The sequence below is a fragment of the Lemur catta genome, chromosome 14 (assembly GCF_020740605.2).
Source record: "Lemur catta isolate mLemCat1 chromosome 14, mLemCat1.pri, whole genome shotgun sequence".
NCBI lineage: Eukaryota > Metazoa > Chordata > Mammalia > Primates > Lemuridae > Lemur > Lemur catta.
Genome location: NC_059141.1, coordinates 7,874,933 through 7,887,999, shown reverse-complemented (window position 1 = coordinate 7,887,999; position 13,067 = coordinate 7,874,933). Strand labels below are relative to the sequence as shown.

The 13,067-nt window shown below is 47.9% G+C and overlaps 1 protein-coding gene across 5 annotated transcripts in view; it reads left to right on the top strand.

Annotated features, from left to right (window-relative positions):
• TACC2 (transforming acidic coiled-coil containing protein 2) overlaps positions 1–13,067 on the top strand; it is a 172,721-nt gene that overhangs the window by 17,810 nt on the left and 141,844 nt on the right. For all 5 annotated transcript variants that reach the window (XM_045568334.1, XM_045568332.1, XM_045568336.1 and 2 more), the window contains one exon: positions 2,433–2,545. In XM_045568334.1, the coding sequence (XP_045424290.1) occupies positions 2,433–2,545 (113 nt within the window). The remainder of the gene's footprint in view (positions 1–2,432; positions 2,546–13,067) is intronic.

Genomic DNA, 13,067 nt, shown 5'->3' with positions numbered 1-13,067 from the left:
TTGGAGGGTGGAGATCCTCCTTTCCCCGGGGCTGTCTGCTACACCCCCAGGCAGGAGCCATACCTGGTCTCCCCTCTTGGTGCCTTCTGTCTCCACAGCCCTGCAGTCACAGGACTGGGGTCTGCTTCCCTCCACTGTGGGCAACTTGGTGGAAGGGATGGGGTCTTGCTCGTTTCTGTAGCTCCTTCTAGCACCGGTTCTGCCTCGTGGTCGGCCTTAGATGAATGTTTCCTGGACGATGGAATGAATCAACAAACCAAGGAATAAAACCTATTTTGGAAGGTCTGAGTGAAATGAGATATTTATCAAATAATCTGGCTGCATCAGGGCCCACGGTTCCAACTGGTGAAGTGGGTGGTTGAGGAGAGGACTTTTCCACTTGTCCCAATGGTGGGCAGGGCCAGAGTGGGTCTCCCTCTGGGGTCATGTGGGGAACGGCACCCCTGAAAGGAGAGAGAAGGTTTCTAGCAACAAGGAGCTGGGAGCCAAAGGGAGCTTTGTGAAGCCGGGGGGGTGGGGGTGGGTGGGCGGGGGAGCTCTCCTGGCCTGGCTCCCGGTGCCCCAGTCAGACTGAAAACTCCTCAAGGATGGGGACTGCAACTCGTGGGTCTTGGTCCCCCCCAAGCACCCAACAAGCCATGTGCATAGGTCTGAGCTGCATCCCCTGGAGGAAAGGGAAGCTATTTCTATCTAATTCACACAAAGACGCTGTCTGCTCAGACGCCCTGCACTTGGCCCAGAAGAGCGCCACCTTCCGATTTTCACAAAGGTACCCCCAGGCTAGGGAATGTCCTGGTCCACGGATTTGGATCTGCTAGATTTCAGCAGGGTAAAAGGAAATGAGGTCTTGAGCTAACCGTCTTCAAAAGTGTGTTCTACGTGTAACACTAGTTTTATGAGATGTTAACAGGTAGTTCATAAACAAAGAATCCTGTAATCAAAAAATTTTGGGAAACTGAGTCAAAATTCAAAAACTTATTTTACTATAGAACTTCTCAGAACCCCCACCATGCTAACATGCACTGTGAATTTCTAAAAGGGGGCTAAGTAAGGTAGCACTTCTCAAACTCACTTGACCATAGAACACTTTTCTATGGTCATTTCCCTCCAGGAAGATCTGGTGACCTATGATATTCACTCTTGGTTGCGAGTGACAGAAATCCAGCCTGTACCAGCTAAGGTAGAAAGGAAGACTCAAGGCCTCATCCTACTGCCCTGGACACAGAGTGCAGAATGAGGCCAGACCCCAGGGCCAACTGGGCCGAGCGAGGCCTTGACCCACCAGGACCCCCCTCTGCCTCTGATCTCAGCCTTTCTCCACCTGCTGGCTCCGCTCTCCTGCCCTAGGCTGCTTCCTCCACAATGGCTAGAAACCAGGCCTCTGGCGACTCCTGCATTCACCTTCCCCAGCGCCGCCACCAGATTCTGCCACTCTGGTTCTTCACAGAGTCCTAGGGAAGGTCCTGGCTTGATGCAAGTCATGTGCACACTGCAGTGGGACACTACGACTGGCATTTTGCACAAGAACCTCAGCGACAGAGATCTGAGTGGAACAGTTCTTTAAAAGAAGGCAGTAGCAGCGCAGCTGGTGCGGTGGCATTGTGCAAGGTTCCAGAAAAGAAGGCAGACCTGGTCCCGACACAGGAGTGTGTGTTGTTTGTGGGAGGGGGCGAGGGGCCACCGCTGGGTAAAAGACCACCGCTGCTTTGAGAAACACATCTTGGGGTTTACAAAAGCGCTGTCCCCTCTTCTGAGTTTTATATTACACCAAAATGAGCTTCATTTAAATTGAGTTTCTGAAAATCTCATCTCTTTCTGTCCTGTGATTTGAAGTTTTGACTGAGCCTCATATTTTTGCATCTTGGTTTGAAAAATCAACTACTCCGTGGATAAGCTTATTGTGAAGGAAAAGGTGCCCGACTCTCAGAGCGGTTAGGATAGCAAACGGATGGGTCCCGGTTTCCAAAGGCTCAACATTTTCTTCCTTCGGTGGGTTTTGATTTTTTTCAGGTTTCCCGCTGAATTCTGGTGTGTGAAACCTTCTGGGGTGGGGGAAGGAAAGGGTGTTTTCAGCTAAGTGGGGCCACAAACAAACTGGACCCTTTGAGGTCTTAGTTTAAATACCTCCACATCCCCTAGGGAACAAATGACCCCAAGTACAGGAGTGTCCCCAGTTTTGGTTTCCCGCTCAGTGGGAACCGCTTGTGTAATTGTGTTTCTTCTCCACCAGAGGAGAGCAGGGGCCACCTTGCATTGCTCCCCATGTATCCTCAAAGCCTGGTTCAGCGTCTGGAAGGTAGCAGGTGCTCCACTGGATTGTAAAGCAAAAGAACAACCTTAACCTTGAATGCTGTGGTCAGTGGCCTATGATAAATGGTTTTGTGTTTTCAGACTCCTGATTTCCTTCCCAATTTCTCTTTCTTCTGGCCTAGAGAACTTCATCAGCTCAGAGTCCAAGGTCCATGCAACCACCTGGGGACAGTCAGAATATAAAAAGGAAGCAGCAGGACACACCCGGAAGCCCTGACCGTGGGGACTTGTCCAGGTAGGGGCCAGCTCTGGAGGACGATGCAGCCCAAGGCCTGGCCAGCTCACTGCCTGCTCCGCCTTTGCTTTGCTCCATTTGCTTTAGAAAATGGACCCTAAAACACGTGCTGGGGTCCCCACGGGTGAGATTTTTGAGGCAGTGGCTCATGGACTTCTTTGTGACTGGCTAGGGCTGCATGATTGGAAAATTAATACTGTTTTTCTGCCCATAGATTAAATTAATAACTATAGACTTCCATTCCAGCCACACTCCAGGTTATCTTCATTGTTATAACTTAAAATGGAAAAGATCAAGAATTCCAAGGGGCTTATCGGGTGAATAATCTGTGGCTAAGTGGGTCTGTGTCCCAGCGTGGGGGCTGTTATGGGCACTGGACCATGATGACACAGGATTCAGAGAACAATTACTAAAGCCACCAGAGCCCTGAGTCCCAGGGAGGCTGGTGGATGAATTCCAGAAATTAACTGTGGCAGTGGAACGTGGCCAGTGCTGGGGTGGCCCATCGGTCACTGGTCCTCACTGGTCTCCCCACCGGGGCTCTCTATTGGTCCTCTCCCCATGTGTGCTGCGCACCCACAGGTTTGGGGGCATTTGCAAGCAGAGGGCCGGCAGACTTGCGCACTCATCCCCCGGCAAGACACAGGCCGGGCACAGTGGACACAATTCACAACTGCTTTGGGTTCAACTCACAAACAGGCCCCGGATCTGGTTCAATAAACCCAAACGTGGAAGCCCAGACCCCGGGAATCTACCATTACAGGCCTTAACGGAGCAAAGGAACAGGAACTCCATGAAACAAAAATGCAAAATTGAACAATAGGCCCCCGTCATAGACAGTGAAACTTTGGGTCACGACCTGCTTCATAATAGTTTTTCACAACCTTAAGACTCCAAGTGACATTTTGTGCTTTGGGTAAGTAAGGGCGACCCCTGGTGGCAAGAATTTCCGTGCCTGGGGCATTATTTTCTGGGTGGCTTGGCCTGCGTGTTTCCAGGAGGCACTGGGAACCTCTTGGCAGGAGCTCCAGATTTCTTTAGGGAGATGGCAATCCGATGGGGCAGAGTGTTCTTTTGTGTTTGAGGGATCACGTCACAGAAGGTCGCCTCAAACAGCACGCTTGATTCCTTGTGCTCTGCTAACGGTGGTGCCTCCTTTGCCTCCCAAGACTGCAGTGGCTGTTCCACTTTCATGAACTTTTTATCAGGGTAACAAGACAGAGGTTTTACTATTTGGTTCTAACTGGACCTCTAAGTTGGCTCTGAATGACCATGAAAGCAGTGGATGGATGCATGTTTCCTGGAACCCCACACAAGGGAGGCCGCTGCTGGCTGAGACCCAGGGTCCAGCTCTTTGCTCCCATCTTCCTGAGGTCCTGGGATGGCCTAGGAGGCCTGGGAATTGTTGGAGGCCTTTGTCACAGCCCAAGTGAAGAGCAGCAGCAGTTCAAAGGTCTTTTGTTGCTGGTTCTAGTCGCCTCTCATTGGCATGCAAATCAAGCATGAAGGAGATGCCGTCCAAGGACAAGCCCAAAGAAGCAACTTCCTGTTCACAATTAAAACTGTGTGCATGTCCGTAGTGCAGGGCCCTGTGCTACCTCACTCAGAACTATCAACAGGACACAGGCCTCCTGCTCTCGAGGGTTGACAATCAGTCCTGAGTCCTTTGCTTCCAATTGAGGGTGGCTCCTGTGTGTGCCATTTCCATGAGGATAACAATAGCGTTTAACATTGATTTGGCATATGGGTGCCAGACACTATGCCAAATGCTCTATGTGTACAATAGAAAACTGTACTTTCTTTAAATCAATTCAGTACCAATTCTGAGTCCTTACTCTGCCCGGCCCATGGCCACCCGCCTTGGGACTCCCCTCTCCTGAGCCTGGTGCTTTGAGGCCAGTACCCCCAGCTGCAGGGCTCGGTGGCCCAGGCCACACTGCCCTGAGGCCCTGTGACTGTGCTGCTGCCCTGTCACAGTGGGCACATGGAAATCCTTAGTGAGGCTGGGAGCTCATGGCCGTTCCCTTGGAGCTGGCCCCTCCCTGCTCACCCCCCCTGGGCCTGAAGACACTGTCTGGGAGCAGGAGGGACTCTCAGATGTTCCCCACTGTCCAGAGCCCTTTCTCTGTTCTCTCCTCATCCTCAAAGGCATTTGCCTTCTCCTTTGGCCTCATCGGACAATCAGCATTTTTTTCTTCAGAGGACATAGGTTTTTGCAAAAGGTGGGAGGAGAGAGTGACCTCAAACTGTTTCCGTTTTCGACTTGTAAAAACTCCAAAGACAGAAAGCACAGAAGGGCCTTCAGGGGCTCCCTGCTGGGCATGGAGGCAGTGGAAGGCTATAGGGAGAAAGGCACACGTTAACGTTCCCGAAGATGTCCTCTGCCTGGCGTTATCTCCACTCAACAGATGAGGAAACTGAAGCTTGGAGCATTCTGTAATCTACTTAGCAGGAGGAAGTCCGTGGTTTCCCCTGAATTATACTAGAACGTGGGGTTTGTGCGCCCCCAAAGGGGTAAGTTCTTCACCTCTAATAGGGAGAGCGCGGGTCCCATCAGTTCGGCTGCCTTGCTTCCCGGGTGCCACGCGATGGCGCTGTTGTAACTTAGCCCAGCATGGTCCAAATCCCCCGCAGATGCTGGGAGGTGACTCCGTGATGTCCAGCCCCGGGTTCTCGAGGGCGGACGGTCCCGGCCTCCTAGCGTGAAGCTTAAGCCCAGGCAGCACCTCCTGCTGCCCAGCAGTGTCCGCCCCAGCATGGCTGCCTGCGTCGGGACGGGTTCCTGCTCCGCCCTCCTTGGGTACCAGCAACCAGGGATTGGGCAGAGTTTTCCTTTTAGACAGACCCTCAGAACATGAGCCATTTAATCAGGCATCCTTTCCCCAAATAATGGAGCTATTACTATTAGGTTGTACTAGAGGATATTACCGTTTTTGTAGGTCAAAAATTGTTAGACATTGGCCATTTCCTGTGCTTCGACATCACACCTGCCCTGGGTGGTATTTCAGAGATGACTGGCTTTTCTCGGGGAAAAGGATTCCTAGGTCAAGGGATTCCTAGGTCAAGTCCTGGCACTTTTGTCACTGAAGGAGGGAGAGTGGAAACCCCACAGCCTGTAGCCTTAGCCCTTATCCAGCCGTTCTCAACCTTGAGCACGCATCAGAATCACCTGCAAGGCTGATTAAAACACGGATTGCTGGGCCTCACCTGCAGGGTCCAATTCCATAGGTCTGGGGCGAGACCTGAGGATGAAGCGTTTCTAACAAGTTGCCAGGTACTAGTACCGTGGTCTAGGGACCACACTCTGGGGGCCGCTGCATTAATGTCACACAGCTGTGTGACTGCCACGGCCCTGAGCTTTGGGGTTCAGATGAGGCCTTTCTGAGGGCTGGAGTGGACAAGGAGAGTCTCCTGGCAGGTGGGGGAACTTGAGTGAAAGGGGCAGGCCATGGGGACCATTCCAGGTGGGGGCAGAATTCCTGAGTTGGACCCCTCGAGGGCCGAGCAGGCGGCAAGCAGGGCCCAAGGTGGGCATTCCCTGGAAACAAGGCAGGAGGAGTGGGGCCAGGTTGAGGAGAATTTGTGGGTGAGGTGAGGGTTTGAGAGTTTGTCCTGTGGGTAAAATGAAGCTAGGAGAGTGCTTTATGGTTGGTTGGTTTGTTTGCTTTTAAACAAGGGCTTATGCATTGCCAGGGAAGAGATCAGAAGATAAATTTAGGGACACCTAATTGGTGCCCTGGATAGGTGGAAGCCGGAAGGGGCAGGAAGGGCTGTCTTTGCCACCGAGGGACGTGGCCGGGAAGCAATCCCAAGGGAGAAGCCAGGAACCCGGTGACTGCCTGGGTGTGGGCAGAAAAGGTGGAGTCAAAGAAGGTGCTATGGTTCTGGACCAAGAACCCCAAAAAAGATCCCACATTAGACACTGGGACAACCAAAGTGAGTGAGGGCTGCTGTGGGAACACTGTGATCCGTTTGAGAGAGGCTGAAGGAAAGACCCTCCTCGCCTGCTGGGAACCCTGCCCAGCTGGCCTTCTGGCAGCTCCTGGCAGCAGGCAGGAGTGACAGTTTAATGAGATGACTGCGGTGGGTTATGGCCCTAAATCCTATGATATACTTCTGGCAGTTGCAAGTATGTATGCAGGTTATTCTCAGCTAGGTCAGCTCATCCTAGTGCTCTTATTTTTGTGCCTTTATGTTTAGGCTGGGCGTGATGGCTCACACCTATAATTGTAGCATTTTGGGAGGCTGAGGTGGGAGGACTGCTTGAGGCCAGGAGTTCAAGACCAGGCTGAGCAACATAGCAAGACCCAGTCTCTACAAAAAAATGGAAAAAATTAGCCAGGCGTGGTAGTACACGCCTGTAGTCCCAGCTACTCAGGAGGCTGAGGCAGAAGAATCACTTGAGCCCAGGAGCTCGAGGTTTGCAATGAGCTATGATGACACCACGGCACTCCAGCCTGGATGATAGAGCAAGAGCCTGTCTCAAAAACTAAAATGAAAAACAAAAAACAAGACTGTATTTAAGTATAGGAACAGACCAGGGTTGGGATGAAAAAGAGTAAATGAAATCACATGAGTGGTCTCCCAGTCTCCCCTGACCATAAGATTTACCTGGGTGTTCGGGAAATCTATACCCTCCTAAGCCCCAGCCCAGTCCTGAAACGGATGGCTTGCATGGAGTAATCTGTGTTTTTCATAAACAGCCCAGGTGATTCTTATGAGCTGGGAAATTTGTGGAATGGAGAGCTGTTGCCAGGCACCTTACCAGGAATGCCTGGGGGACCAGCTGAAAACTCATTTCCTGACCCCCACTGAAGAGTCTAAGCCAGTAGATTTGGGATGAAACCCCCCAATCTGGGTTTTTGATAAGCAGTCCATGTGGTTCTTACGATAAAGCAAGTTTGGGAAACACTGACTGGGGATTACCCCCAGGCCAATAAAGATAGCTAACTTTTGTTTGCTCTTAGGTAAACTTTAAAATTAAGGCTCAGAATTTGGGGATAATTAGCATTCAGACAAATACTTATTGGGCATCCATCTGTGCCTGATGCTGGCGACATAAGCCATGGGGTCTCTGCTCCAGTGGACAAAAATGCATTGTCATCAGGGAGTCAGACATTGAACAAGGAAACAAACAGAAGAGAGACGCCCTCAGGAGACAGGTGTTGTGACAGACAGTAACAGGGAGGAGGTGGCTCCTTTAGGTTAGATCCGTGGTTCTCAAAGCGGGGTTCCTGGCCTGCCAGTCCCTGCATCACCTGGGAACTTGTTGGAGATACAGATTCTTGGGCCCCACCCCCGACTCACTGCATCAGAAATTCAGGGTGGGGCCGGCTCATCTGTGAGTTAGGCCCCTCAGGGGATTCTGGCACCCACAAAGCGTGAGAACCAAGGATAAGATGGTCAGGGAAGGAGGTGATACTTGAGCTGAGTCTGGGTTGATGAAAAGGAGGCAGGCACGGATGATCGAGGGGACCATGCGTTCCAGGTGGAGGGCCAGGAGTGCAAAGTACTGAAGGAGAACGGATTTGGTGTGTGAGAGAAACAGGGGACCAGCGAGTCAGCGAGAGGTGGCGAGGGGGACAGGTCAGCCAGGCTGGGGTCTTGAGGGCCGAGGTAAGAGGTGTGGATTTCCCTCTGGCTGCTGAGTGGAGTGGACAGTGCCAGGGGCAGGACTGGAGCCAGGAGGTCCAAGAAGGGGCCCGTGCGGGGCCGAGGCAAGACGTGGAGTGAACTCGGGCAGAGCCTCAACCTTGCTCTCATTACCACTCACTCCCCACTCCCCACGGGGAACTTTGAGAGACATCTCACTCCCAATTGGCCTCCCCGCTCCAAGAAATTTCCACACCGTGGATATATATGTTTATGTATTATGGCCTTTGAGGCCACAAATGATTTTAACACCTAAGATTTTTTTCACCTCTCAGGAACCAGTTTTTACCCCCCCGCCCCCAATAATCTTCGGCCACTGAGAATGCTCATGGTGACACCTGTGAAGGTGAAGTGCATGCAGCTGTGAATAGTTTAGATGTTTTGGAGCTAGAGACAGCAGCATTTGCTAATGAGTTGGATTTAGAAGGAGGGAGAAAGAATCAAGGGAGATTCCTGAAGTTTTAGCTTCAGCAACTGGGTAGCTGGGACGAGGAGCTGAGATGTGGAAAACATTAAGGTCGGAGGTGTCTGTCCCCTCCTTAGGCACAGACTTCGTCTCCAGGAGGAAATCCTGTTGGCGCCAGGTGAACCTGGCGGGACGGTGTGCCTACCGTCCCAGACCCGCCTCCCAGGAGGGCCTGCCGCCTGTGAAAGAAAAGCAGAGTCCTTTCTGCTGCAGGGACAGCTCACTCCCTGCTACATGCCCAACACCCAACCTTCCTTGGTGTCCCTAAGAAAGAATGTGTCTTAGGTTTCTTAGTCCATTTAATAAACATGGGCCTACTGCCCCCCACAGGTCAAGTTCTGGGATGGACCACAGGTGCAAGGATGAGCAAGACATGGCAGTCCAGGCATAGAGAAAGGCAGGGAGATGAAAAGTTCTAGAACAAGCTAGATGCTCTCGGTGGGGTCTCTGGGAGCACAGGGCGTGGGAGGGCTGGCTCTGCTGGGGGAACCAGGAGAGTCCTCCAGGGGAGGTTTCTTGGGGCTGGGTCTTCAAACCTTAGTAGAATAGGGGATTGTGGGGAAAGGACAGTTCCAGGAGAGGGAACAGCTGTAATTATAGATCTATAGGAAACAGAATGTAGGAAGGACTAACTCATTGGCTTTTTAAATAGAATATTTCAGAGCTTCTTTACATCTAGGAGATAAGAGAAGTAGCATATTTATTAAGCTCAACCTCTTGGCTTTTTCAGAAGACAAACTCCTACTTAGAACAAAAATCTTGGTGTTCCGGTAGCAGCAGCTATAGGGAAGGGTAGAAAGGTGGTTTGAAAAAATGAAATGGGCTTCCAATTGAAGGCAGGGATGTTTTCTACCTCACCTCCCGCTGCCATTTGTGGAATCCGTCTACACACATGGCCTCCCCTGGCAGCTCTGTGTAGACAGATGACTGCAGATGACCCGGGGGGGCCACAGGAGGAAACCTGGCTCAGAGAGGTTAAGGGACCTGCCCAAGGTCCCACAGGTGCCACCCCAAACCCAGACTCCTGACCGTGCACTGACTCCCACAGGTGTCTGAAAATATTTGTGTTGTGGTCTCCGTAATTAGAAAGTAAACCTCAGTCAATCCTTAACGTTTAATTTTCCTATAAACAGGGTCAGTTCTTCGAAACAGAAAAAACTGTGTTAGGAGCAGCGGCTGGGCCAGCTCTTAAAGACTGAGCTCCACGTTTCCTAAGTGGCCTCACTCTTCCTTCCAAACAAACTTCAGGGGACTCCAGGATCAGGACGGGCTCCCCAGCTCCTGCCCAGCCGGGTGTGTCAGGCACAGCTGAGAGCAGCTCCACCCTCCCTGTCCTGCTTCTGACTCACTATTTATCCCTGGCAGGAAGTAAACACACGGAGGAGAGTGGGAGGGAGGGAAGGCGTGTGCTCCTGACTTTTGACATTGGCTGCAAAAGAAGATCATGTGCTGAATTAGGTGTGTTGTCTGCTTTCTGCTCCTCTGGTTTCAACCGAGCATTTGAAGCTTTAAAAAAAGAAGGGAAGAGGAGTATTTTTCCATTATGAGATAATGCCCATTCATTGTAACAACTTGGAACACAGAGAAAAGTGAAAAGTAGAGAAGAAAAAATCACCAATGCCCCTACCATCTACAGACAACTGCTCTTAAAGTATCAGTGTGTTTCCATCACACTCGTGTTTCTTTCTAGTTCTTTTCTTTACTGATTGTGAGACAGCTATATTTCTTTACATGGCATGGCATATTAGGGGGATATATATATATATATATATATAAAATATATATATACACACACACCCCTCCCTCCTCTATCCACAGTTTTTCCTATTGGTTAACATCTTGCATTAGTGTGGTACATTTGTTATAATTAATTAATAGGCCAATATTGATATTATTAACCAAAGTCAATACAGTAAATCTTCCCTTTTTCTTGTGGATAGGATAGGTTCTTTTTATTTTATTTTATTTTAGTTTAGACACAGGCTTTTACTCTGTCAACAGGCTAAAGTGCAGAGACCTCATGATCATAGATCACTGTAACTTCAAACCCTCAAGTGATTCTCCCACCTCAGCCTCCTGAGTAGCTGGGAGTACAGGCATGTGCCACCATGCCCAGCTAATTTTTAAAGTTTTTGTAGAAACAGGGTCTCACTATGTTGCCCAGGCTGGTCTTGAACTCCTGGCCTCAAACAGTCCTCCCACCTGGGCCTCCCACAGTGCTGGGATTAGAGACCTGAGCCACTGCACCTGGCCAGGATAGGTTCTTGATAACTGCAACTTTAAGTGAAACAATATATAACAAAATCAATTTTTTTCCTCTCTTCAAAGTTATAATGAAACTACGTTGAACAAATTTTCCAGAAAGATTCTGTTATTGATTTCTAATTTAATTCCATTATGGCCAGATAAAATACTTCTTATAATTTGAATCATCTTAAATTTATTGAGACTTTTTTAATGCACAGAATATGGTCTGTCTTGTAAATGTTCCATCTGTACTTGAAAAGAATGTGTTTTTTTGCTGTTATTTGATGGTGTTTAAAAGGTGTTAATTAGGTCACATTGGATGATAGTGTTGTTCAGGTCTTCTGTATCCATACTCATAAAAGAATTAAGTGCCTTTATTGTAGGCAGCATATAGTTAGATCTTGTTTTATTAATCCGCTCTGAAAATTTCTGCCTTTTGGTTGGAGCGTTTATAACATTTATATTTAATGTGATTATTAATATGGTTGGTTTAAATCTGTAGTCTTATTATTTGTTTTCTATCTGTCCATCTGTATTTTTGTTTTTTCCTCTTTTTTGCCTTTTGTGGGTTAATTTATTATTTTTATTATTCTATTTTCTCTCTCTTTTGACTTATTAGCTTAACTATTTGTGTTGTTTTAGTGGTTGCATTAGGAACTATAATATATATTTTTAATATATTACAATCTGCTTTCAAGTGATATTATACCATTTCATGTATATTAAAAGAGTCTTACAACAGTTTACTTCCATTTCCTCCCTTCTGGCCTTTGAGCTATTATCATTTACTTCTACATAAGTTACAAATCCCATAATACATATTATTACTTTTGCTTTAAACATCTAATTACCTCCTAACAGAGATTTAAATAGTAAGGAAAAAAGACTATATTTACCTGCAAAGTCACGATTTCTGGTGTTCTTTATTCTTTTGTGTAGATCATGATTAGCATTTGATAGTCTCTTCTTTCTGCATGAAGGACTTCCTTTAACATTTCTTGAAGTATAGGTCTGCTTATGGTTATCCTTTTACTTTTTGTATGTCTCAAAAAATCTCTTTCACCCATGTTTTAGAAAGATATTTTCTCCAGGCAAACAGTTCTAGGTTGACAGTTTTTTTCTTTCAGCACTTTACTCATATTGTCCCATGCATTCTGGCTGGCATTGTTTCCAACAAAGAAATTTGATGTCATCCTTACTTTTGTTCTTCTGTGTTTTTTCCTCTGGCTGCTTTTAATATTTTTCACTTTTTCACTGGTTTTAAGCAATTTGGTTATGATATGCCTTGGTGTATATTTCTCCCTATTTCTTATGCTTGAAGTTAGATGAGATTTTTGGGTATGTGGGTTTATAGTTTATATCATATTTGGAAATTTTTCAGTCATTATTTCTTCAAAATTTTTTTATCTCCCCCCTTCCTGTGGGGACTCCTATTACATACATATTCAGCCACTTGAAATTGTTCCACAGCTCACTGATGCTCTGCTTTTTTTTTTTTTTTCAGTCTCTATTCCCTCTGTGTTTTGTTTTGGAGCATTTATTGTTCACCAGTCTTTTTCTCTGCAGTGGCTAGTCTTTCATTACTCTCACCTGGCGTGCTTTTCACTTTAGACATCACAGGTTTCATCTCTAGAAGTTTGATTTGGGTCTTTTTTATATCTTTCATCTGTGTTTAACATGCTCAGTCTTTCCTCCAGCCTCCTGAACGTATGGAACAGTTATAATACTTTAAAAAATGTTGTTGTGTGCTGATTCCATCACCTGTGTGATTTCTGGGTTCAGGAGAAATAACTTGATTTTTCTTTTCATTATGGGTCATATTTTCCTGTGTCTTTGCATGCTAGACATTGCAGACTTTAAGCTTTTAGCTTATGGATATTCCTGTATTCCTATAAATACCCTTGGAGTTTGCTCTGGGATACAGTTAAGTTATTTGGAACAGCTTAATCCTTTTGGCTCTTGCTTTGTTAGGTGGGACCAGAGGTGAGGATTAGTTTTCCCCACTGTTGAGGCAAGACCCTTCTTAGTACTCTAACAGATGCCTCCGTGAGTTATGAGGTTTTCCACTCTGGCTGGTGAGAACAGGAATTATTCCCAGCTCTGTGTGAGTTTCGAGTGAGGATTATTCCCCTTAAATCTTTCAGGTGGTCTGTGCTT